General features: G+C 35.9%; 1 protein-coding gene across 2 annotated transcripts in view; it reads right to left on the bottom strand.

The window, feature by feature from the left end:
• Positions 1-4,622: 4,622 nt before the first annotated feature.
• Positions 4,623-26,660, bottom strand: part of LOC148954958 (uncharacterized) — a 37,381-nt gene continuing 15,343 nt past the window's right edge. For both annotated transcript variants that reach the window (XM_089099410.1, XM_089099402.1), the window contains exons 2-4: positions 13,795-14,674; positions 10,772-10,891; positions 4,623-4,863 (exon numbers count right to left, since the gene is read on the bottom strand). In XM_089099410.1, the coding sequence (XP_088955536.1) occupies positions 4,709-4,863; positions 10,772-10,891; positions 13,795-14,674 (1,155 nt within the window). In that variant the 3' untranslated portion in view covers positions 4,623-4,708. The remainder of the gene's footprint in view (positions 4,864-10,771; positions 10,892-13,794; positions 14,675-26,660) is intronic.

Here is a 26,660-nt window from a genome sequence, read left to right as displayed (position 1 = left end):
GCTGTTTCATCTGTGATTGATAATCTTTTTTGGAATGTTAGCTGTGACTTGTTGCGAGTGTTAGTGAACGACGTTTCAGATCACTGTGCTACTTTGATCCGTGCAGCTATTAGTTGTTGTCGTCAAGGAGACGGTATGACTGGAGTTAAACCGCCTATAATTGATAAGAAAGCTATATATAAATATAGGACTAAACTTACGAATGAGTCATTTGAATGCCTTGATGGTACTGATTGTGTTAATGATAAATTTGGTAAATGATATGATAAACTGATTCAGATGTTATATGAAAGTCTAGAGTTCAAACAAAAGCGTACACGTTATGATGTTGCAAAGAAACCATGGATATCGAAAGCACTACTTAAATCGATGGATAAAAGACAAGAGCTCTATGAAAGGTCTACTAAAACTGGATCTCAATCAGATAAAGATATTTACAAAAGTTATAATAGAAATCTTAACACCCTTCTAAGACAGGCTAAAAAGCTCTACTTTGAAAATAAATTTATAGAAGCAGAAGGCAATCCTGCGAAAACGTGGAGAATCATCAAGTTGGTAGCAAACCCTAGTACTGCCCCGACTATCCCTGACATTCCTGATGCTCACTCGGATAATCAAGTTGCTAATAACATGTGTGCACATTTTACAGATATTGGTAAGAGTGTATCTGATAGTGTTGTGCAGTCACCCAGTGATGGCTCTTATAATGATTTTCTCGACGAGGCAGCTGAAGTCTCTATATTCTTAAGACCAGTGACTCTTGCAGAGCTTGAGACGACGGTGAAGTCAATGAAGAATTCAGCAGCTGGGTCGGATTTTTTCAGTGTTAGAATTCTTCGTTCAGTTTTCTCTATTATTTCAGGTCATTTATTGTATTTGATTAATTCATGTTTTAAGAGTGGAGTTTACCCTGCTTGTTTGAAAAGTGCTCATGTGGTACCCCTGTTTAAGAGTGGTGATAAGAATGATATGAATAATTACAGACCAATATCAATGCTCCCAATATTATCGCGTCTGTTTGAAAAACTGATTTATGTAAGAATGGTAGATTTTTAAATACAAATTCTTATGTTCACCCTACTCAGTTCGGGTTTCGTCATGGGATGTCAACAGAGCAAGCTTTGCTTTTTTTAACAACATTTGTCAATGATTCGTTGGATGCGGGGTTGAAAGTTGCGTCTATATTTCTGGACATTATGAACGCATTCGACTCTGTTAACCATAGTGCATTATTATCAAAATTAGAGCATGCCGGTATTCGTGGTAATTTTCATAGTTTGATTTTGTCTTTTTTGAGTGAAAGGAAACAGTGGGTTGGAGTTGGGAGTGTTCATTCTGATTATATGAATGTAAGATTTGGAGTATCACAGGGTTCTGTGCTTGGACGCTCGTTGTTTTTAATCTACATTACTGATTTGAATGCGCGTCTTAAAAAGATATTTAGTCATGTGGAACCTGCAGCTAGAAGGTCAAAGATGATATTGCCTATCTTCGCTGATGACACACAGTATTCTGTGGCAGCTGTGACTGAGGCAGATTTATTTCTGCTTTAAAATACAGGAATGAGTTGTATTGAAAGATGGATGCGTGTAGATAAATTATGTTTGAATCATAGTAAAAGTAAATTTATTCTATATGGAAGAAGTACTAATTATTATCCTTGGATCCATGGTATTCAGCTAGAAAGTGTATATCTCCAGAGACATAGTTATGTCCAATTTCTTGGTGTCCAAGTTGACGAGTGTCTTTTGTTTAAGCCTCATATTGAATCACTGTGTACAAAAATTGCCAGGAATGTTGGAATGCTGCGGAAACTGAAACATTTTTTCCCTCCGAAAATTTTAAGAATGCTGTATTTCTCGCTGGTTCATCCGTATTTGTTGTATTGTGTAAGTGTTTGGTCAGCGACATTTATTACTTATCTACTGCCACTGAGGGTTCTACAAAATAATGCTGTTCGTGTTTTATCTGGAATGCAAGGCTCTGACTCGGTTCGAAGGCAATACGACGGTATAAAGATTCTGCCACTGTTCGGCCTAGTTAAGTTTTGCACGGCATTATTCATGTTTAAAAGTTTTAATAACCTGCTACCTGCATGTTTCTCGATTGCATTTACTGAAGCTCGACACAGGTATGAGACAAGAAATGCCCATTCAATACGAACCCCGTTCCCTGTAACGACAAGGTCTACATTTCTATCCGTTTTTATGGCCCGGCTGTCTGGAACAAACTTCCCGAGGAGGTAAAAACAAGACAGATCTGGATGAATTTCGAAATTCCCTCAGAGTTAGTTTTTTTTTTAATATGTAAGATTTCAGGGGTTGTGCGTAGAGAATGATTGTTCGAATGTTGTTGGTGAGCTCATTTTTGGGGTTTTGAATGGCTGCTTGATTTTTTTCCTTTTTTTTTTTTTTTTTTTTTCTCCTCTCTTTTTGTGAATGTCGTTTGTTATGTTGGTTTGTTTGCGTGTATGATTATCAAGTTCCCACTTTTTGTTGGAGGGGTGAAAGAGGGAGGCAAGAGAAGATACTTATTTGTTGTTGGGTTGGACCTTTTCTGAGTTATATTAAGGTCCGAGGAAATAAAAGATAATAAAAAGAAAATATTAAATATATTTTTTAAGTGTTTTTTTTTTTCGGGTTTTGTCCGGCATGCAGTAATGCATTGGATTGTGTTTTTTAAATGAGATGTTTGTTTATTTATCTATTGTAACCCGTTTGTAAATAAAAAAAAAATATAAACATTCCTTGAAAGCTCCACCTTCATACCCTTAGCTTTCGTATTAGCAATAGTTGCAGTAATATTATTATTATTGGTAGCAGTATGCACAAAGCACCCTTTTTTCAATATCTCCCTCAACATACGCTAAGAATTTCAACTTCATAGCCTAAACAGTTCCTGTGACATTGCTGATACGTCCTTATACCAACCTGTATGCACAAAGTGTGTTTGGATTTAGTTCAAGGTCCTTTCAACATTCCCTGAAATTTTCACCTTAATACCCTTAGCTTTAGTATTTTCCATCGAATGAGCCCTTTTCGAAGTTCCTAAGACAACTCCTTCAATACGAAGTGCCCTGGTCTAAACAAAAAAATAATAATAATAATAAATTGTACCCACATCGATGTTTAGCCTACTATAAAATGTCAAGCCATCCAATCGCTTTCGACTATTAAAAAGGGCACTAACCCTTTCAATTTCCACTCGAATGAGGCCTTTTTGAGTTTCTACGACAACGCTTTCTATAAACACTTTGTATGCCCCCCGGGCATAAATTAAAATCCTTGCCCTGAGGGCTGTGAGGGGGCTGTCATCCTCAAAGACCTAATTTTCAGAACTTTCTACTACGTTAAAAAAATGGCTATCTCAAAATTTTGATTGGATGTGTTTGGGGAAATGATGGGCGTGAGAGGGGCGTTAGTTGCTCTCCAATCACCTTCAACTATTAGAAAAGGCACTAGCCCTTTCAATTCCAATCGAATGAGTCCTTTCGAAGTTTCTACGACAACGCTTTCAATAAAAACTTTATATGTCCCAAGGGCATAACTTACAACCCTTGCTCTGAGGGCTGGGGGGGGGGGTTTCATCCTCAAAGACCTAATTTCCAAAACTGCTATCTAAAAATTTTGATTGGATGTGTTTGGGGAAATGGTGGGTGTGAGAGGAGGGTTAGTTGCCCTCCAATCACTTCCGACTATTAATAAAGGCACTAGCTCTTTTAATTTCCATTCGAATGAGTCTTTTTTGAAGTTTCTACGACAACGCTTTCTATGAGACCCTTATATGCCCCGGGGCATAACTTACAACCCTTCCCCTGAGGGCTGTGATGGGGTTGTCATCCTCAAAGAAATAATTTCTGGACCTTTCAACTACGTTGAACAAAATGGCTATCTCAAAATTTTGATTGGATGTATTTGGGGAAATGTGGGCGTGAGAGGGGGGTTACTTTCCATCCAATAACTCTCGATTATTTAAAAGGGTACTAGCCGTTTCAATTTGCAATCGAATGATTCCTTTTTGAAGTCTCAACGACAACGCTTTCTGTAAAAAAAAACCTTATATGCCCACAGGGCATAAATTACAACCCTTACCCTGAGGGCTCTGGGGGGAGTTTCATCCTTAAAGACATAATTTCCAGACTTTTTAACAACGTCGAATAAAATAGCTATCTCAAAATTTTAATTGGATGTGTTTGGGGAAAGGTGGGTGTGAGAGGGGTGTTAATTATCCTCCAATCACTTTCGACAATTATTGTTTATACAAAACATGTAATAGCTTGCCGGGGGAAGGTTGGTACCAATATTACTTTATTTAACGTATGAATACAAGAGATGAAAGGAAATAATAAATGAAAAATCAAATCAAATAGGGGAGAAAATGAGGATTTTGTCAGCCAGTGGCAAAAAAAAATCAAACAATCAAGGTTTTTCTTTTTATTTATTTTTTTTTATTTTTTTTCTTAGCACTGAAGACGACTTGGCGGAGGCCCTTGTCAAAATATTTGCTTATTCTTCGTCTTCATATTTTGCCATTGGCTGACAAAACCCTCATTTTCTCACCTTTGATTTTTTTTTTATTTCCTTTCCTTTCTTGTTTTCATAAGTCATGCATAGCCAGTGTGGTCTTAGAACGTATTTACTTTATTAAAGCAACTTTAATAGATTAAAAACAAAGCAAAAAATCTACAGACAACTTTAATAGTCATAAATTAAGGTAAAGCAGAAGGACACAAAGGGTCAAGGTAATCTGGAGGAAGTTGCGTCAAAAGAACTTTGCCCGCACACGTTGCACTATCAAGCGGAACTTGCAACGGTATGTTACTTACAATCCAATTAATGTCACAACAGCACGTGATTAAATTGCCTAGAAAAAAAAGACAAAAATTAAAAGCGTGTGATTAAATTGCCTAAAAAAACAAAAAATTAAAAGTGTGTGATTAAATTGCCTAAAAAACGAAATTAAAAGACTTATTTTGTCAAACCGTTCAAATAACCAGCCAAAGATGAGTTTTAAAGATAAGATGTATTTTCAAAAATGGCAATCACAAGCCCAAATGGACTGAATTCATAGTTCAGAGTCAATAAACACAGTATAATAAGAAAAAGAAGAATGCAATAGGATAGGACAGGCCAGGAAAAAAAAAATTAAATCTGCAAAGAAAAGGCAAAAAAAAGTTAAAATTTCGCAGAATTTAAAATGAATACAGCAACAAAAAAAAAGACAGTCAAGTCTTGTGACTAAAAAGATATAAAACGGTATTTAGTAAATTAAGACTATAAGAGAAAGTTTGGCATTTATAAAATGCATATGATATGATATTTGTTAATTTTAAAAACCTTTATGGGCAGTGGTTAATACAAAGTTAATACACAGTACAAATGATAAACTTATTTTTGGACCCAGATTAAATTATAAATAAATTATAAGAATTGGTCCTTATGTATCATACCTCTACCTACAAAACTTACCCAACTTCTTAATCACCATAAAACTTCAATAGCTTAATTCCATCTCGACTCATTCCTCCCTTGCGTTCCACCTCAGGAGAAATTCCCCCTTCAGACCATTTGATTTTCCTCAAAAACACAAAAAAATTAATGAAGTCATCCTCCCTATACCCACACATTGGGCAAAAGTAAAGACCTAACTCAGACTTCTCACTTCCCAGATACTTTCTCCCAACACCCAATTAAATTAACCCAATCAAAGGCAATGAGAAATGTGCTGCCTGTTCTACTGAACTGGATGAAGGGTTCTCTGCTATTGAGTGTGGTATTTGTGAGAAGTGGATCTGTGGTGAATGTCTGGACCTGTCCCCTGGAGAATATAAACTGCTAACTAAGATGATGCAATCTCTTACATGTTCCTGGTCATGTCCAGCCTGCAAAATTAACCCTCCCCTCCCCCTCTAGTGAGCAAGCTGTGCTAAATAAGTTAGCATCAGTTATGGACAATTCCTTGAAATCTTTCAGGGAAGATCTTAAGCAGGAGTTTGCCACAACTAGTCAGTTGAGACAAACACTTTCCCAACTGAGAACAGACATAAAAAGTGACATTTCTGCACAAGTTAGCGATATTGCAAATAGGGTATCACACATTTGTTTCCCATTTTAATAATTGATATAACTTTTGATTTATGTTTATCCCCTAACATCAGTTTGATTATTGATTCAATTTTTTGTTTTATGTTTATCCCATAACATTTGTTTTGTTACGGTAATTCTGACGTGCTTATGTTAGCTTTTGCCCTATTTTAGCCAATATCTCATATTCTATTCTATTCTATTCTATTGAAAATTCATTACAATCAGTTTGCTCTACCTCAACAGTTCAGGACCTAGTGGTATCTACAGTGTCCTCTAAGTTGTCTCAACTTCCATCGGCCCAATTATCTGAATCTGATGTTCGTTGGATAGCACGTTCAGAGCGCCAGCGTTTTGAAAGACGTCTTAATATTTTTGCTTATGGTACCCCCCTCCCAGTCTGATGATGCAGTTTTCCTGTACAATTATCTCTTACGTAATTATGGAGTTGACGTTGGTGCCCCCCTCCCAGCCCAAGTAAAAAGACTTTCTAATAGACATCAACTATCTGGTAGCCGCCCTCCTCCTCTTCTCTTCTCTGTACCATCAACTGAATTTAGAAAGCAAATTATAAAGAAATCCTGTGAAACAAAAGGATCAATTAGTTTTTATGGAGATAGACCTAAGGAAGATCGCATAAAGCACAAAGCTCTAGTTTAGGAGCTGAAATGCAGAAAAGCTTAGAACACTTTCCCAACTGAGAACAGACATTAAAAGTGACATCGATATTGCAAATAATTTGTAATTTATAACAAATAAGTTATGGAGAATTCCTTGAAATCTGTCAGGGAAGATCTTAAGCAGGAGTTTGCCACCACTAGTCAGTTGACACAAACACTTTCCCAACTGAGAACAGACATATTATCTGAATCTGATGTTGGTTGGATAGCGCGTTCAGAGCGCCAGCGTTTTGAAAGACTTCTTGATATCGTTGCTTATGGTTTTCCCCCCCCCCAGTCAGAAGATGCAGTTTTCCTGTATAATTATCTGTTACGCAATTATGGAGTTGATATTGGTGCCCCCCAGCCCAAGTAAAAAGACTTTCTAATAGACATCAACTATCTGGTAGCCGCCTCCCTCCTCTTCTCTTTTCTGTACCATCAACTGAACACAAACTCTAGTTGAGGAGCTGAAATGCAGAAAAGCTAAGGGAGAAGCAGATTTGATAATGTGTGCCATCATTAAAAAAATACTTGCCAGTTGGAGCAATCCCCCATACTACTCCAATGTCCTGCTAATGTACGCGCCTCCTTCTACCTCTAATAATTGTTTAAATGTTTATGGACTTGCATCACCTAATTCTGTCTCTCAATGGTCTAAAAGTGAACACAATAATAATAGTTTCCTTTCTGATACTGACACTTCTCTTGTTTCTTCAACAATAATTTGTTTAACTGATGTTTCTTCCTTGTCGTTTCTTAGTGCCGCATCCAATAGCCTTAACAGCCATTTAGTTCCTGCATCCTCGCTGATTTCTACCTCTAAGGGGATGAGATTCCTTAGCTCCAATATTGATAGCCTCCCTAATAAGCTTTCTAAACTCTTTTTTCGTATGAAATCTGAAGGAGTGGATGTTGCTGCAATTACAGAAGTTTCACCAAAAAATACCTTGTCAGTTTTAACTCCTGATGAAGTCAAAGTTGATGCTTACCAACTATTTTCTAATCTGAATTCCCCACTCTGCCTTCGAGGAGTGTGCCTTTATATAAGAGATGAACTAAATATTAGTCGCATTCAATTCAATTCTCTGAATACTGATGGATTTGAGTCTGTGTGGATTAAATTACACAATCAAAGAACTTCAATTGTAGTGGGTGTTGCTTATAGAAGCCCCAGTGCTCCATGTATTATGGACTCGGAATCAAATTTGGCTGCCATGTTGTCCCATATGATGACCAATTTTCCCAGCTATGATCTTGTCCTTATGGGGGACTTTAATCATCCTGAAATCCAATGGATTGACGGATCTGGTTTTTGTAATCGAGATTCTCCTTTTTTGTCTGCCCTCTCTGATAATTCCCTCTGTCAAACAATTTCACAACCAACTCGTTTCAGGGAAGGTCAAGTCTCCAACATTCTCGATCTGGTTACACTCAGTAACCCTGACATTCTTATTAAGAATGTTATAACCACACCTGTTGGTAACAGTGACCATGTTGTAATTATTTCAGAGTTCTGTCTACCTACCATTCAGCCTACCTCTAAGCAACAAAAGTATATTTTTTATAGAAAAAATAAGAGCACAGAAAATTATCTAGTCTTCAAATCCTTTCGTAATCAAACAACGAACCAAATAAAAGTGTTGAAGAGAAGGTTTGAGGAAAAACTGGCAGAGAAAGTTAAGGTTAACCCTAAATCTTTCTGGCGTTATGCCACTCAAAATTGTAGCAGCAGACGCAAAATCCCGGATATCCTGCATGATAGTAAATCAGTTGCTGATCCTTAACTGAAATTTAAAATTTTCAATCAATATTTCTCTTCTGTTTGTTTGTCCAACCCCAGTATTGTATATCCTACACCTCCCTTATATGATGTATCACATAATATGGAACCAATTCTGATTACAGATACTTTGGCTCTAAAGGAACTGACATCCCTCAACTTGAATAATTCTGCTGGCCCAGACGACATTCACCCACGTATCCTACACGAATATCGTAAAGTCTTGCGTCAACCTCTTTCCCTGCTGTTCACTTTATCATTAAATCTTTCTAGACTACCTCAGGATTGGAAAACTGCGCATATTATTCTTATTTTTTAAAAAGGTAGAAAAGACCTTGCTGAAAATTATCGACCCATCAGCATGACATCAGCAGTTGTTAAGGTTCTTGAAAAATAATTAATTCTGCAGTTGTTAAACACCTTGAAGCAAATAATGTTTTACACTGTTCACAACATGGCTTTCGTTCTGAAGATCTGTTGACACCAATCTCCTTGAATCATATGATCATGTCACCAAGTTGCTTGATATATCGAGGGCTAATATTCTCCCAGCATTATTCCCTGCTGTTAGCACCAATTCAAGAACTAGAGGTCATCAACTGAAACTTGTCGAGCAGTCTACGACATCTAGAGTCCGTACTCAATTCTTCTCAACACGTATTGTCAACAATTGGAACAAATTATCTAATAAAACTGTTAATGCTGTATCCATTGATGTTTCTAAATGAAGGCTAGATATTGAGTGGTCCTCCAAAGAGTGTAAATTCAATTGAGATGCTATCAATGATGGAGCAACACCTGGTCACCAGTGATACTTGCATACAATTAATCATTATTCCGGAGCTCTACAAGGAGAAATCCTTAGATTGTTCCTAGCTGCAATTTAAGGTAATTCAAGGTAACACCAAATGGTAAAAATCTTCCCGTTGCTGATATTGTCCACTTTAGTAATAAATATTCAACAATTAGAAGCTAAAAAGGGCTAGAATGGATGGGGATAAAAATTCATTAATTTAACATATTTACTTACTATAGGACAAAAGTTCATCTCTACTATTTTGTTGGGAATTTTATTAGGTTCACAAAGGTGATTTTTGTGGAAGTAGATCGAGGAAGGCAAGTTCAAAGAGGGAAAAATTGAACTGGGGATAGGAATTTTCCCAAGTTTTACGGGGGGGGGGCAGTGTTGGCGAACCGCAAGGAAATTTTCTACTGATGTACTGATGCACAGTTCTTTTGTGCATCACGAAGGTGTTAACACGATGTGTTAACACGAATTTGGGAGACAAAGGGGTGGGAGTAATTTTCCTTAAGAATTTCAAAGCAGGGAGATTTCAAATTCATTGGGTAATGAAAAAAAAAGTTCTAGTTTCTGTAACTTTTTTTGCAGAGCAATTCCCAGATGAAGATTCTCTAATCCTTCCTCAAATCCAGGCAACGAAGACACGCCTCAAAAGTTGTCACTTGCTTAGAAAAAATTCCCTGTCTCCAGGACATATCGAATAACGCTTATTTCCAATCCGTCGAAACTTTGTAAATAGAGCAAGGGTTTGGAATTGAGGTGACCAAAATACAGTTAGACTGAAAAAAAATGTAACTAAATTCAATTTTATGTGATTTAATATAGAGATAATCAGCATATTATTCATTCCAAAATTGGCATCATAATCCGATGGCTAACTTTGTCAATTTTAGGTAGAGTCAATTTTGCCCTCGAAGTGTAAATTACCACACGGGTAAACAATTTAATTCACGAGAATTTTGAATTTTTGAATCTATAGAGAACTTTGTCCTGTATTCATTTGTGGGTCCATAGAGAACGTAAATCAAGGAAAAATGGTTAACAAGCAGAATAACAAACATACTTATGGAAATTCCTTTATAGTGTTTGAAGCGAGAAGGTTTGAATTTACTCTTAAAGTTTAGCATTGTGCTATGCTTCAAAGTAATAAAACACTGGTTTTGTTTAATTATTTTTCATTATTTTTTAATTTGTCGGTAACGAGACTATAAGTAGGATGTCAAATAATTTGTTTAATAACATAATTTTGTTTTATTTTTGTTTTATTATCATCTTTATCTTAGCCAAAATTGACTTGATAAAATAGATTTTACTGGTGCCGTGAAAACTACCACAAAAAACAAACCTGTTTTTCAGTTTACAACTGAAAATGCCTGAACTTGGTTTCAATAAACTGTTTGGTAAAACAAAATGTATAACTACGCTTTAAATAAAAATGTATTACCTTCCAAGAAAATTTTGCCAGTTCCACCTATCATTGTTTCAATAGTTTCCCGGAACGAATCTTCTGGCAACGTCGTCAGTTTGTTATTTTCTAGTCGAAGTTCTGTGCTGGCAAGTAGACCTAAAAACATTCAAACTGCAGTGATATTATCAAGTCCATTTTATTTGTCTTTTTTGCACATATATCTACTCTCTTTAAGCGAGCAATAATTGTCTGTTTATGTATTTTTCTCAAAAACGGCTCAATGTTTTTTTTTCGGGAAATTAGCATCCTGGGATTTTCTGACCTAAAAGAACGATCACAAATTTGAAAAAATTCGTTAAGAGCCTTAATTTTGAGAATAATAATCTAGCGAGTAACGTCATATTTATGAGCACATTTCAAGAGAATAAATTACATCATCCCTCCCCCCCCCCACCCGAGAAATGATTTTATCGCTTTTAGTATCTATGACGCAGGTAACATTACAAAAGGAACATAGATAAATACAAGATACCAGGTGTAATTAGTTTATTTACAAAAGGCATTTTAAGCAGTTTATTGGTGCTCTAGGACTACTGGTTTGATGAGTCCACCCCTGGGGATAATAAACAAAAAAAAATGACAATAATCCGTGACCTGGTAACACGCATTTGTGACCTGGCAAAAAATGAAAAATTCCACATTTTCGCAAATGGAAGCTTGAAACTTCTACAGTAGGGCTCACGGATACGCTGAATTTGAGGGTGTGATTTTCATTAAGATTCCTTGACGTTTAGGGGAAATTTTCTCTCCTTTTGGAAAATAAGGCAAATTTTCTCGGGTTCTTAGCTTTTGATGGGTAACATTAAACTTAGTGAATCTTAATATATTTAGAACCAGCATTATGAGCTGATATATTTCTTTTGACATATTTTTATATATTTGAAATTCTTCTTTTTAAAGTTTCGGTTACTATTGAGCCGTGTCTCTCCTTACATACAGTTCGTCAACACGAACTGTTTGATGATTAAAAATTTTGATAATTGGAAAAGGAAAAACATATTTTATTCGCTGCATAAACCGAATTTTTGGCTAGTTTTGTACACAAATGATCATAATGGCTACGGAAAGGTAAAAACTTATCAAGTATAATTGCCGAATATGTATATCTCTTAGCCCTTCTGATTCTAAATCCAAATATAACTAGCTCATCGATTTTAATTTTAACAATTTTTACTAGAATTGCTGGAAAAAATTGTACCAAAAACCATATATTCCTTTTCAGAAAAATTTGAAATTAAGCATTTGCGAGCAAACCACTGGATAACTTAATTCATTTCAGTCATTAAATTTTCAATCAACAGTGAATGAGTTTTAGCTTCAACAGATACCTCTGTGTCATTCGCAACATAACTACTAGGCTATTCACAGGGGGTAAACAATTAGGGGGTCATTTGCATCAACTGGAAATAGTCACGGTTCTAATATAAATACCTGGGGAACACAAAATATCACCCAGAGAATTTGGTTGAGACAGATGGTTTTGAACTTCTACTTGGATTTCATGATTTCGTAAGTATGAATGTATCAAATCAGTATAGCACAAATCTCGCTGTGGTCTCTACAAGATTTAGAGAAATTTTAGAGAACCCTTCCGAAATTCATGGTAATTTCCAATTGTTCAAGGTCTGAATTTTGGTTAATTTAAATTTTGGTTTGATTCATGTTACATTTATTCATTTTTAGTAAATATTGTTCGTTATAAGTTTGAGATTCTTGTTCTACTTTTGTTCCTGTTTCTTTTTGTTCTATGTTATAATATGGTTCTTTGCTTTTATTTGAAGGGTTTCCTTTTTGTAATATTATCTTCAAATTAATAGATGGGTAAATGGACTAGCCAGAGAATCGGCTTGCTTCTTTGCTCTTAGCTTAGTCACTCTCCCCTTACTCGTGCATACAGCTCTGGCAGACGATCCCTATATTCAACCAGAATTAATGTCCTAAGCTTTTTCGTTAATTCCTTTTTAAAGAGGGTTAAATTTACTGAAGAATCTTCTTTTAAGGATAGGGGAGAGAAGTTTTTCAAATATTAATTTTATTCTTTCCTAGCTGCTCCAATTAGGTTGTGTTTCCGTTCAATTATAGACAAATTGTTTTGCTCAAGCTGCCAAGACTTAGTTGTCCCGCGACTTGAAAAAATAGGTTTGAAGTCCCGCAACTTGAAAAGACTCCCCTTACGCTCTGCCCAAGAAATAGGAGGAAGGTAATGACAAGCCATAAATAAAAAAGAGAAAGAAAATAAAAAAGTGCGACAAAGTGTAAAAGAGTGACGAAAAACATAAGAAACAGAAAACAGATAAGACATACAAATCTAAAACAATATGAGTGGAAAAGGGAGCTATATTTAAGAAGAAGAAGAAGATTCTTCTTCTTCTTCATCTTCTTCCTCAAGATTTTGCCTTTCCCACGGAAAAATAGCGGAAAAGGTAGTTAATACCAAAGCCTTAGGATGTATTTATAGCTATATTTATATTTAGAGCTATATTTAGAGTCTTGAGAATAAAAACAGATCACATATGCTTCCTAAACTGGCGGTTGCATAGATACCATGAACTCAACCACAAATGTTACCTATCCTCAGGATAGCAAAAGCTACCAGGATATTTGTCTTGATTTATTAAAAATTGCACAATAAGGAAATGGTCGAGGATGGAATCATTTTTTACGTAATAACTGTGCCTTAATTAACTGAGAATTTTTTTTTAAGTTCATCCTCGAACAAGGTCAATTAGAATACTTATCATACACATTTTTTATTTAAAACTACTCAAAACTTCCAAAATTTATGCAAAGCCATTTTAAGTCCCTGTAAGTTAATTTTATTTGACATTAAACTAGTTAAATGAGTGAATATTCTTTTTTACACTTTTTTGCATATAACTTATAATTCTAATCAGGTCTTTGTGGCTTTCCGACTTGAAAGAAGCAATGAAAAAATAAACAAACAGCTCCTCCGTAGCCTGTTTTCTTTCAATTTTGATATTAGGAAGCTAATCTCTTACCAACAAATGACCCTGCTTCCACTGAGTTAATATTGCATTCGCTAAGATCAATGGTTCTGATTTCGGTTTGCTGGTCGAAAACAAACGATCCAGATTGAATGCTTTCAAAGTTGTTTCCACTGAAGTTTATTACTTCTAGTTTTTGGAGCTCTTCAAAAGGCAACTCGGTGCTGACGGCTGTGAGAAATGAATTCCGAGCAGTTAAAATTCTCAGCTCAGGAAGGAATCTCAGTTTAGGGAACTCTGTTTCTATGGCATTATTGTCTAAATTTAGTACTTGTAACTTAGGAAGACTTATATCAGCTAGTTCTGTTATGTTCTTAAGTTCATTGTTGTTAACAAGAAGCTCTCTTAATTCTGGGAATTCGTTTAAACTAGTAAAAGGGAAGTACTCTAGCTCAGGTTCATAGTCTATTGCTAAGACTTCTAGCGTAGGTCTGGTCAATCTAAAAGCATCAGGGTGAATTTCAGTTAGTCTGTTGTTATACCATGTTATTACTTTTGGCTGTTTATCAGAAAATACATTAGCAGGAATTGAAATTAAATTCGAACTTGATACTGTTATTCTAGAAGCCAAGTACGTTGGAAATAACCGATTGAAGTAGACTTCGAGATAGGTAATATTAGGTAGATCATTGCAGACAAACGATGGCAGAAAATCGTCGTCGGGATGCGAGCAAGCACAGTTCACAAGAACCGCGGTTGCTTGATTTCCAGGTTCTAGCTCGATTGTTTGATTTCTGGGACAGAACGGATACTGATCATCTCTTGGTGCATCTTTATTGTAAGGTATTCCATTGACGATCTCATACTTGGCATTAAATAAGACTGCATTACATACTGAAAGAGCTAGCAGCAAAATTGACGCCCGACGTCTTACCTAAAAAGAAAATTTGTTTCCCTTACAAATAATACTGCCCTACTTTCTTACCAATCCTTCGGCAAAATCAATGTATATTATTTATTGAACATGTTTTGCGTTATATAAATTATGTCCACGAATACAAATAGATTTTCAGTTGTAAAAGGCGAAACGAAAATCTTCACTGAAAAGGTGAATTGTGTCACTTGAAAATGATTGCTGCTGAGCTACAATATTACCTAATGTTTTAATTCATATACAAAAACATTAAAAAGCAAGATTGCACATGCTTTGCTTATTTTGATTACTTTTTATGTTGTAAACGTTGAGCTAAAGTATAAACAAAAAGTATTTTAAAGTAAAAACACACAGCAAAGTTAAAACATAAAACCAAATTAAATCATAGTATATGTTAATTACTCTTTCAGAAGCAATAGACTAGTTTTGCCTTCATAATGAATCATGTATCTCTCATGTGCTATTTTTTTCCTTTGACCACAGTAGGGACCCCCAATTAGATCCCTAATAATTTTGGGAGGTTTGGCTCTTGGGGTCACATTTATAAGACATTTTTTGTTGTTATTGATGTGTGTTTTTTTATCTTTCCTCTCTTCCTAAGCTATAGTTTAGTTGTGTTTTATTCTACTTTAGATAAGAATATTATTGACTTGTGGTGTACGTCTTTGATTTTTTCAGATCTTTTAATCACCTATCAATACAATCAAACACCCAGGATTTGAACCGTTGATAAAGTACGTGCCCTTATTTTCCCTTCAACTCTTAAATATGTCCTTGTTTACACCCAGATGAAAGGTTTTCATTTTTTTACATACCGTTTCACTATTGATTTTTTCTAAGATTTCTTAACGGAATTTGTAAAGCACAATTTTAATATCACATTTCTTCGGGTGCAGCAGAAGGCTAGATGAGACCAAAAGAATTAGAAAGGGCCGCACCGCGTAATAAAATAGTAAATCAAGGGGAGAAAAGGGAAAGAAAGTCATATACAGTGATAAAAGGGTCAGATAAGATCAAGAAAGATCGGTGAAAAAAGGGTCAGATTAGACCAAAAAACCAGACCAAGTAATAAGACGGAAAAGAATTTTGATTTATATCTGATGGCCTTCAACTTGTTATGCATAATATTGCTAATGGTTATGGTTAATGATTAATAGGGCTGTTCAATTTTTTTTTTCAGGAAATCCCTTTTTTAATTTGGCCGACAAGCTTGCTACTTACCCTTTGGTATTGACTTACCCTTCACTTGCTACTTACTCTTTGGTAAAGAGCGAGGTATTGACTAGGGGGTGAACCCAATCACATACATAATATTTTCTGTTCGTTTTAAGTTTTGTTGTTGCTCCTTAATTTCAGTTGAAAAACTTTTTTTTCTATTTAATTTCTGATCTTTTCTTTTAAATAATGCTGGGAAATCCGGCACCCCCTTCATAGCAATGTCCCTTCCCCCATGAAACCTTCCTTCATGGAAAGATCATCCAACATAACCCCCGACCCACAACCCCCCCCCCACCACCACCAGAAAAAACCCCACCTGGAATCGTCTGTATACTACCCAATAGCCAATACTGTATGTTAACATTGGGTAAAGTTCATAACTTTCAACCCTCCCCCCGGGGACTTTCGGAGATTAAGTCATCCTAAAAGACATAGTTATTATATTTTCGACCTTGCTGAACAAAGTGGCTATCTCAAAATTTTGATCAGGTGAGTTTGGGAACAAAAGGAGCGTGGAAGGAGACCCTGTTGCCCTCCATTTTTTTGATCACTTAAAAAGAGCACTAGCACTTTTAATTTCAGTTCGAATGAGCCCTCCCACGATATTCTAGGACCACTGGATCGATTCGATCACCCCTGGGGACAAAAAACAACAAAAAAAACAACAAATAAACACGCATCCGTGATCTTTCTTCTGGCAAAAAATGCGAAATTCCACATTTTTGTATATAGGAGCTTGAAAACTCTGCAGTAGGGTTCTGTGATACGCTGAATATGATGGTGGGATTTTCATCTAGGTTCTATAGCTTTTAGGGGGTCTTTCTCCTTTTTTTTAGAAAATCAGCCAAATTTGCTCAGGCACGTAACTTTTGATGGGTAGGACAAAACTTGATCAAACTTATATATTTGAAATCAGCATTATAATCTGATTCTTTTGATATATATATATTGGTATCAAAATTCCGTTTTCTAGAGTTCCGGTTACAATTGAGCCGCGTCGCTCCTTACTTACAGTTCGTTAACACGAACTGTTTGATAATGCGTCTATGCCTACTAGGAATGCAAAAAGTCCGTCGTTGTACAAAATTGTGTTCAATTTACAAAGTTTAGAAACAGAGAAGACGTGAGTCACATATAACTCAGAAAAGATTCAGAACAGGTTTAAGAACAGGCTCAAAGAAATAAAGAGGACATAATACGTATATATAGAGGAAATCACTAGTCCAGAATCACAAAACCGACATGTATAATTTTTATTACGGATCCTGGGTCGCCTTGTTTTATTGTAATGATTATTGGCACCGTGGCTTTAAAACAAGGCAATAAAAATGTGTCGTCAAATATTAAATCAGAATAATAAATAAATATATTAGGGAATGAAGCTCACAATAGATTGTTGTAAAGTAAAGCTCTATTAGAAACGGATTTTTTTTTTAATTGAAAATACTTCTTTACACAATTTTTTTTCACACTTTAAATCAAATCAAGATAAATTGTGACTACTGATTTGAGGCTCCTTATAAAATCAGAGGGGGCTATAGCCCCGGCCATCCTCCCCCCTCAAATGACGCCACTGGTAGGATTTTTTTTTCCATTTGCCTTTTACGCGTCCAATCCCATGTTGTTTTTGTTTCTATTATTGCTTTCCGTTTCGTTGTTACTATTGTTGCTTTCTCAGCTCTTTAAAAAATTAAATAAAAAAAACAAGTTTTTTCAACTGAAAGTAAGGAGCAACATTAAAAATTAAAACGAACGGAAATTATTGTGTATATGAGGGGTCATCCCCTAGTCAATAGTTTGCTCTTTACGCTAAAGTTTGAATTAGAACAGATAGCTGTTTTGAAAGTACAAAAAAAAACTTTAGCGTAAAGAGCGAGGTATTGACTAGGGGTGAACCCCCTCATATACATAATAATTTCTGTTCGTTTTAAGTCTTAATATTGTTCCTTACTTTCAGTTGCATAAACTTGTTTTTTTTTATTTAATTTATGATCGTTTTTTAAATAATGCTGGGAAATCTGGCACCCCCTTCATAGAAATGTCTCTTCCCCCATGGAAACATCGTCCATGGAAATATCCTCCCACCAAACCCCTCCTCCGACCCCCCCCCGCCCCACCAGAAAAAATCCCTCCTGAAAACGTCTGTATACTTCCCAATAACCAATACTATATGTAAACAATGGGCCAAGTTCATAACTTGCAGCCCTTCCCCTAGGAACTGTGGAGGACTAAGTCATCCTCAAAGACATATTTACTAGAAATAAGGCATATTTTGGAAAGTCAGGTAAATTTTTTCAGGCTCGTAACTTTTGATGGGTTAGACTAAATTTGATGAAACTTATATATTTTAAATTAGCATAAAAATCCAATTTTTTTATGTACTTCTGTTATCAAAATTCCGTTTTTTAGAGTTTCGGTTAGAGCCGGGTCGCTCCTTACTTACAGTTCGTTACCACGAACTGTTTGATTCGTAACATTTTAAAAATGAACACAAAATTGACTGATCCTTGAGATAACTAATTTCAATAAGCGGTTTTTAAGTATTTTGAAATTGGAAAAAAATATACTGAATGTAAAGGGTGAAGATAAATATTACAACTAAAAGAATTTATTCCGTAAATAAGTAAAGCTATCCCTTTAGCCCCCATATCCTAATTCACGCTCCCTAGAATATCTGTAAACGATGTTTTGATTAGAAAATAATTATCAGCATAATCTATAATTTATGTTGATTAAAAAGTTTATTCATTTTATATTATCTCATCAAAAGCTATTAGTATAAATAAATTCGTATAAGTTTAGAGGAAAAAGGTTAAACGCCCCAAAGAAGTAATTCAATTCCACTAAAAATTTTAAAATGAAATTCAATATGTATCAGAAATTTAAAGATACTATATACAAAATACAGTATTTCTTATTTCCTAGAGAAAGAATGTCACGCGTAACCATGTTTTTTTCGGGAGTGGTCATTTGTCACGGACACCCTTCTTTTTCTCAGGGATTATCCCATTAAACCAGAAGTTTTAGTTAGTCATTTAGCCAGCAATCGTATATTCGTAGATTCATATGCTCAGTAAAAAATTCCATTTCTTTTAGAAGTGAAAAAGATATCACGTTGCAGTCAAATAACGATGTCTGATATTTTATCTGTGATCGAGCAAAAATTCTTAAAACTATTAAAAGGACCCAGTCTCAAAGGTGGTAATGGTGAGTGGTATAGCACTGATAGCAAAATTTGCCTGCAGTCAGAAAAAGCTTAATATTATCGTAAACCGTCTAACCGATAAAACTAACCATTATGGCATATCGCATAGTGTTGTCCTCTAGCTATTAGGATGAAGGTCAACAGATTCTTTCATGGGATTAATTTAAAAAACTTTTTCCAAAAAATAAGTTTTTCAAAGAAAAGTAAAGAACTCCATTGACCAAAAAATGAGCAAAAATAAAATCAAATAATCTACCAAGCGTGAAACTACCACAAATCAGCATCGATAAATAAATGGAACCTAAAACGAGCAGAAATTACAATAAATAACCGAGTCAAACTAAAAACGAGCAGAAATTAACATAAGTTGGGCTCAAAACCTTCCCAAGGCCAGAACATAATTTGCGTTTTACTTAAAAAAAATATAAATGTTTTTACTTTTATAACTTTAATAAATCAAATAATATTAAGATTTTGAATATTAAATATCAGTAAATGTATATTAAACTGACAATGCACATTCATTTGTATTTTTTTCAGTAAAGTGCAAATTATGTTCTGGCCTTGGGAAGGCATAGGGGTTTTGAGCCCAACTTATGTTAATTTCTGCTCGTTTTGAGTTTGACTCGGTTATTTATTGTCTTTTCTGCTCGTTTGGGTATCGTCTCACTGCAGAAGCCTAAAACCCACTGCGTCATTGGCGCTTTACTGAAATCAATTCTTTGAAATATTTTCACTTTTGTAACTTTAAGAAATCAAATATTAATTAAGATTTTTAGGGAATAAATATCAGCATATGTATATTAAATTGACAATGCAGATTTTTTCAGTAAACTCATTTGAATTTTTTTCAGTAAAGTTCAAATTATATTCTGGCTTTTAGAAAGCATATGGTTTTTGAACCCTACTCACATTAATTTATGCTCGTTTCGAGTTTGACTCTAATATTTATTTTAATTTTTGTTCGTTTTGGGTTTCATTTATTTATTGATACTGATTTGGGGTAGTTGTATGCTTGGTAGATTATATGATAGTCCGGACGCCAGGTGTTGAAAATGTGAACCATACCACGACGGAACGGGGCTGCTACGAGAATTAGCCTACCCTCCACCCCCCTAAATTGACCATGCGGATTCAAAAATACCAATGGCACTTGCTTGCGAGTGGTGGAACACTCCGAAATTTGACATTTTATTATATTTTGCTGTTTCATGCAAGAAAATGCATGTTCCACAAAATTTGAGGTGCAGTTTTCCGCTCAAATAGAAATGCATAGAAGCCATAGGATGTTTTCATAACAAACTAACACGATTAGTTACAAAAAATGGCAGAGTTAGAAAAAATGGCAAAACTATATGAGTCTTGAACAGTCTTGGAAAGTATAAACAAAATCAAATTGAATGTTAGATTTTTAATGATATTAATTGCTGACAGATCCATCAGTTCAAGATTTTTTTTCACTGTAATTTTTATTTTCATTTTCAATGCTGTAAGAACTGGAAAATAATTAATTTGTAATATACGAGTAATTCATTTTCAGTGAAGCACCAATGACGCGGAAGGCTTAAGGTTTTTACAGTTAAAGAAGGGGGCAGTATCCAAATTTTGCTTGTAGTGAAACTATATTTGTCTTGACCAATCTTGAAAAGAACTAATAAAATAAACTGAATGTTTGATGCATAATGATATTAATTGCTAAAAGCTCATCAGTTCAAAATTTTACTGTAATTTCAATATTTATTTTCAATATTAAGTAGAAAAGAAAACATTTGTAATATAATTCGTTTTCAGTAAAGCGCCAATGACGCAGTAGGTTTTAGGCTTCTGCAGTAAGGCGATACCCAAACTCTTGTTTGTAGTTATTTTTATTCGATTCAAACTTTATTTGCATATTCAATTTAAATTTCACTCGTTTTAAGATTTATTTATTCATTTACATTAATATATATTGTATGTTTGTTCGCATTGATTGTTTATTTAATTTCTCTTCGTTTTAAGTTTCATTTATACTTTAATAGCAAAATATTTGTTTTCGTTTTACGCTTGATTTTCATATTCAACCTAAGCATTACTTCCTTTAAGATCTATTTGTTCATTTATATTATTACTTGTTATTTGATTTTTGCTATGATTGTTTATTGAATTTTCTGTTCGTTTTGGGTTTTATTTATTCTTTAATAGTAATTTCTGGTCGTTTTGAGTTTGAATTTTAACAGGTATTTGTATATCCTGAGCTTAATTTTAAAATAGCCTTTACTTTTCTTTGAAAAACTTATTTTTCGTAAAGTTTTTTGAAATTAATTTTTCTTCGTTTTTGATTGCATAAAGTTTCAATTTTTTATGGCATGGGGGAGTTCTTACTTTCAAATTAGTCTTGGCGTTAAAAAAAGGACTCGAAACTTTCCGTTTATTTCGATTGAGGCTTTTTTCAAAGCCAATATAATGATCTCTTTGATCGTATCCTTATATATGAACAATAGACAAATTGCAGCAGTGGTGGACAGTGATTGGCAACATTGAATGGGTTGAAAAAATAGATTCAATAAGGGGGTTCAGACCATTTCACTTGCTGAAACAAAGGGATCACGACTGTTTGGAATTGACCTTAATAGGAATTTGTGTGCCAAAGCAATTTTGCATCGATCACAGAGTAGGCATTTTAACCTTATAATTGGATAATTATAAGAGATTTCCTATGTATTCTTCCAATACAAAACCCCTTCCCATAAGTTATAAACCCCCCTTAATAAGTTATGCCCCAGGGAATTACTTACAACGCCTACCCCTGGGCCCTGGTGGGCTGTGTCGACATCGCAGTTTTTTGTTATCAGAACTTTGAACTATTTTAACAAAATGTCTATCTCAAAATTTTTATCTGATGCATTTAGGGCGTGGAGGAGGGAGAGGGGTTAGTTGCCTTTCAATCTCTTTTGACTCTTAAAAAGTGAACAAGAACTTTCAATTTTCAATCAAATGAGCACTCTCTAAAGTTTATACGAGCATCCCTTCCATAAGAAATAATATGAAGGATTCGGAGAATCCTCAAATTACAACCCTTGCCCTGAGGGCTTTAGAGGAGTTGTAATCATCAAAGACCAAATTTCCAGAACTTAAAACTACGTTTAATAAAATGGCTGTCTTAAAATTTTTATTGGATGTGTTTGGGGAAAAGGTGGGCGTAAGAGGGGGGTTAGTTGCGCTCAAATCACTTTCGACTATCAAAAAGGGCACTAGCCCTTTAATTTCCAATCGAATGAGTCTGTGTTGAAGTTTCTACGACAACGCCTTCTATAAAAACCTTATATGCCCCCAGGGCATAACTTAAAACCCTTGGCCTGAGGGTTGTGGGGGAGTTTCCTCCTCAAAATATGTTTTCTATCTGGAAATCAACTACGCTGAACAAAATGGCTATCTCAAAATTTTGATTGGAAGTGTTTGGGGAAAAGGTGGGCGTAAGAGGGGGGTTAGTTGCCCTCAATTCAATTCAATTCAATTTATTCGAATAAAAACATAACACAAACATTAATAACAATAAAGATCCTAGAAGATAACTTGTTAAGGACCAAGAGAAACTAAGTTATGCCCTCAAATCACTTTCGAATATTACAAAGGACACTAGCCCTCGGAATTTCCATTCGAATGAGCCTTTTTTGAAGTTTCTACGACACCGCCTTCTATAAAAACCTTATATGCCCCCAGGACATAACTTAAAACCCTTGCCATGAGGGTTGTGGGGGATTGTCCTCCACAAAAACATATGTTCTATCTGGAAATCAACAACGCTTAACAAAATGGCTATCTCAAAAGTTTGATTGGATGTTTTTGGGGGAATGATGGGCGTGGGGGGGCATTTGCCCTCCAATCACTTTCGACTATTAAAAAGGGCACTAGCCCTTTAATTTCCAATCGAAAGAGCCTGTTTTGAACTTTCTACGACAACGCCTTCTATAAAAACCTTATATGCCCCCAGGGCATAACTTAAAACCCTTGCCCTGAGGGTTTTGGGAGAGTTTCCTCCTCAAAAATATATTTTCAAACTGGAAATCAACTAAGCTGAACAAAAATGGCTATCTCAAAATTTTGGTTGGATGTGTTTGGGGAAATGATGGGCGTGGGGGGGGGGCTAGTTGCACTCCAATCACTTTCGACTATTAAAAAGGGCGCTAGCCCTTTAATTTCCAATCGAATGAGCCTGTTTTGAAGTTTCTATGACACCGCCTTCTATAAAAATCTTATATACCCCCAGGGCATAACTTAGAACCCTTGCCCTGAGGGTTGTGAGGGAGTGTCCTCCTCAAAAATATATGCGCTGAACAAAATGGCTATCTCAAAATTTTGATTGGATGTGTTTGGGGGAATAATGGGCGTTGAGGGGGGGGGAGGTTTGGGCTAGTTGCCCTCCAATCACTTTCCACTATCAAAAAGGGCACTAGCTTTTTGAATTTCCAATCGAATGAACCTTTATTGTTTCTACAACAACACCTTCTACAAAAACCTTATATGCCCCCAGGGCATATCTTAAAACCCTTGCCCTGAATGTTCTGGTGGAGTGTCCTCCTCAAAAACATATTTTCTATCTGGAAATCAACTACGCTGAACAAAATGGCTATCTCAAAATTTTGATTCGATGTGTTTGGGAGAATAATGGGCGTGGTGGGGCTAGTTGCCCTCCAATCACTTTCGACTATTAAAAAGGGCACTAGCTTTTTGAATATCCAATCGAATGAGCCTTTTTTAAAGTTTCCACGACAACACCTTCTATAAAAACCGTATATACCCCCAGGGCATAACTTAAAACCCTTGCCTTTGAGGGTTGTGGGGGAGTGTCCTCCTCAAAAATATATTTTCTGTTTGGAAACCAACTACGCTGAACAAAATGGCAATCTCAAAGTTTTGATTGGATGTGTTTTGGGGAATAATGGGCGTGGGGGGCTAGTTGCCCTTCAATCATTTTCGACTATTAAAAAGGGCACTAGAACTCTCAATTTCCAATCGAATGAGCCTGTTTTGAAGTTTTTACGACAATGCCTTCTATAAAAACCTTATATGCCCCAGGGCATAACTTAAAACGCTTGCCCTAAGGGTTGTGGGGGAGTGACCTCCTCAAAAATATATTTTCTATCTGAAAATCAACTACGCTGAACAAAATGGCTCTCTCAAAATTTTGGTTGGATGTGTTTGGGGAAATGATGGACGTGGGGGGGGGGGCTAGTTGCACTCCAATCACTTTCGAATATCAAAAAGGGCACTAGCCCTTTAATTTCCAATCGAATGAGTCTGTTTTGAAGTTTCTACGACAACACCTTCTATAAAAACCTTATATGCCCCCAGGGCATAAATTAAAACCCTTGCCCTGAGGGTTGTGGGGGAGTTTCCTCCTCAAAAATATGTTTTCTATCTAGAAATTAACTACGCTGAACAAAATGGCTATCTCAAAATTTTGATTGGATGTGTTTGGGGGAATAATGGGCGTTGGGGAGGGCATTGGGGGAGAAGGGCTAGTTGCACTCCAATCACTTTCGACTATCAAAAAGGGCACTAGCTCTTTGAATTTCCAATCGAATGAGCCTTTTTTGAAGTTTCTACGACAACGCCTTCTATGAAAACCTTATATGCCCCCAGGGTATAACTTCAAACCCTTGCCCTGAGGGTTGTGGGGGAGTGTCCTCCTCAAAAATATTTTTTTCTATCTTGAAATCAACTACGCTGAACAAAATGGCTTTCTCAAACTTTTGATTGGATGTGTTTGGGGAAATGATGGGCGCGCGGGGGTGGGGGGCTAGTTACACTCCAATCACTTTCGACTATTAAAAAGGGCACTAGCCCTTTAATTTCCAATCGATTGAGCCTGTTTTGAAGTTTCTACGACAACACCTTCTATAAAAACCTTATATGCCCCCAGGGCATAACTTAAAACTCTTGCCCTGAGGGTTGTGGGGGGAGTTTCCTCCTCAAAAATATATTTTCTATCTGGAAATCAACTAAGCTGAACAAAATGGCTATCCCAAAATTTTGATTGGATGTTTTTGGGGGAATGATGGGCGTGGGGGGCTAGTTTCTCTCCAGTCATTTTCGACTATTAAAAAGGGCACTAGAATTCTCGATTTCCAATCGAATGAGCCCCCTTTGAAGTTTCTACGACAGCCCCTTCCGTATGAGGTGCCTCTGCGGGAAAAAATAAATAATAATAATAAAACATTGGAGCCTTATGGCCTTTACTGTAGGCAACGCTACAGCGTTGCCTCTGAATTCAGGAAAGATAAGAGAACCATATTATATAAAAGAACAATTCAAAGAATCTATAAAAGTCTTGAAGGACAGTACCTAATCGCACAATCTAAAGATTATATTAAAATGAGAATCATAGGCAGCGCAATCGCATAGGCTGGCACAATGTATCATTTAGTTATTTTTTTTGTTCAAGACCAGGGCGCTTCGTATCGAAGGAATTGTCGTAGAAACTTTGAAAAGGGCCCATTTGATTGGAAATTGCAGTGGCTTGTGCTCTTTTTAAAAGTAGAAAGTGATTGGAAGGCAACTAACACCCCTTCCACGCCCACCATTTCACCAAACACACCCAATCCACCTTTTTAGATAGCCAATTTGTTCAATATGATTAAAGTCATAGAAATAGAGTTTTCGAGGATGAGAGCGCCCTCAGAGTCGTCAGGGTCAGGCTTGTAAGTCCTGTCTTGTGGTCCTACAGAATTTTAATTGATATTGATGTTGTAGAAACTTCGAAAAGGACTCATTTGATCGGAAATTGAAAGGGCTAGTGCCCCATTTAATAGTCGAATGTGATGGAAGGGCAACTAACACCCCTCTCACGCCCATCTTTTTCCCAAATACATCCAATCAAAATTTTGAGATAGCTATTTTGATAAATGTAGTTAAAAGTCTTGGAAATTAGGTCTTTGAGGATTAAAACCCCCCTCAGAGCCCTCAGGGCCAGGGTTGTAAGTTATGCTCTGGGGGCTTGTAAAGTTTCTATAGATAGTGATGTTGTAAAAACTTCAAAAAGAGCTCAATCGATTAGAAATTGAAAGGGATAGTGCCCTATTTAATAGTCGAAAATGATTGAAGGGCAACTGACCCCCTCTCACGCCCACCATTTCCTCAGACACATCCAATCAAAATTTTGAGATAGACATTTTTTTCAACGTAGTTGAAAGTTTTGGAAATTAGTTCTTTGAGGATGATACACCCCCCCCACCCCCCACAACCCTCAGGGTAAGGGTTTTAAGTTATGCCCTGGGATCATATAAGGTTTTTTAGAAAGAGTTGTCGTAGACACTTCAAAAAGGGCTCATTCCATTGGAAATCTAATAGTCAAAATTTTCGATTTAATAGTCAAAAGTGATTGAAGGAAAACTAACACCCCTCCCAGACCCACCATTTCCCCAAAAGTATCCAATAAATTTTTGAGATAGCCATTTTTTTTCAACGTAGTTGAAAAGTCTGGAAATTATTTCTTTGAGGATGACACACAGCAAAATTTACGGAAGAGTTGTAAGTTATGCCCTGGGGGCATATAAGGTTTTATAGAAAGCGTTGTCGTAGAAA

This window comes from Artemia sp. Qi Xiang Cuo, chromosome 2, assembly GCF_049724085.1.
Source record: "Artemia sp. Qi Xiang Cuo chromosome 2, ASM4972408v1, whole genome shotgun sequence".
Classification (NCBI taxonomy): domain Eukaryota; kingdom Metazoa; phylum Arthropoda; class Branchiopoda; order Anostraca; family Artemiidae; genus Artemia; species Artemia sp. Qi Xiang Cuo.
Note: the sequence above shows the minus strand (reverse complement) of the source record. Positions and strands in the feature narration are given on the sequence as shown.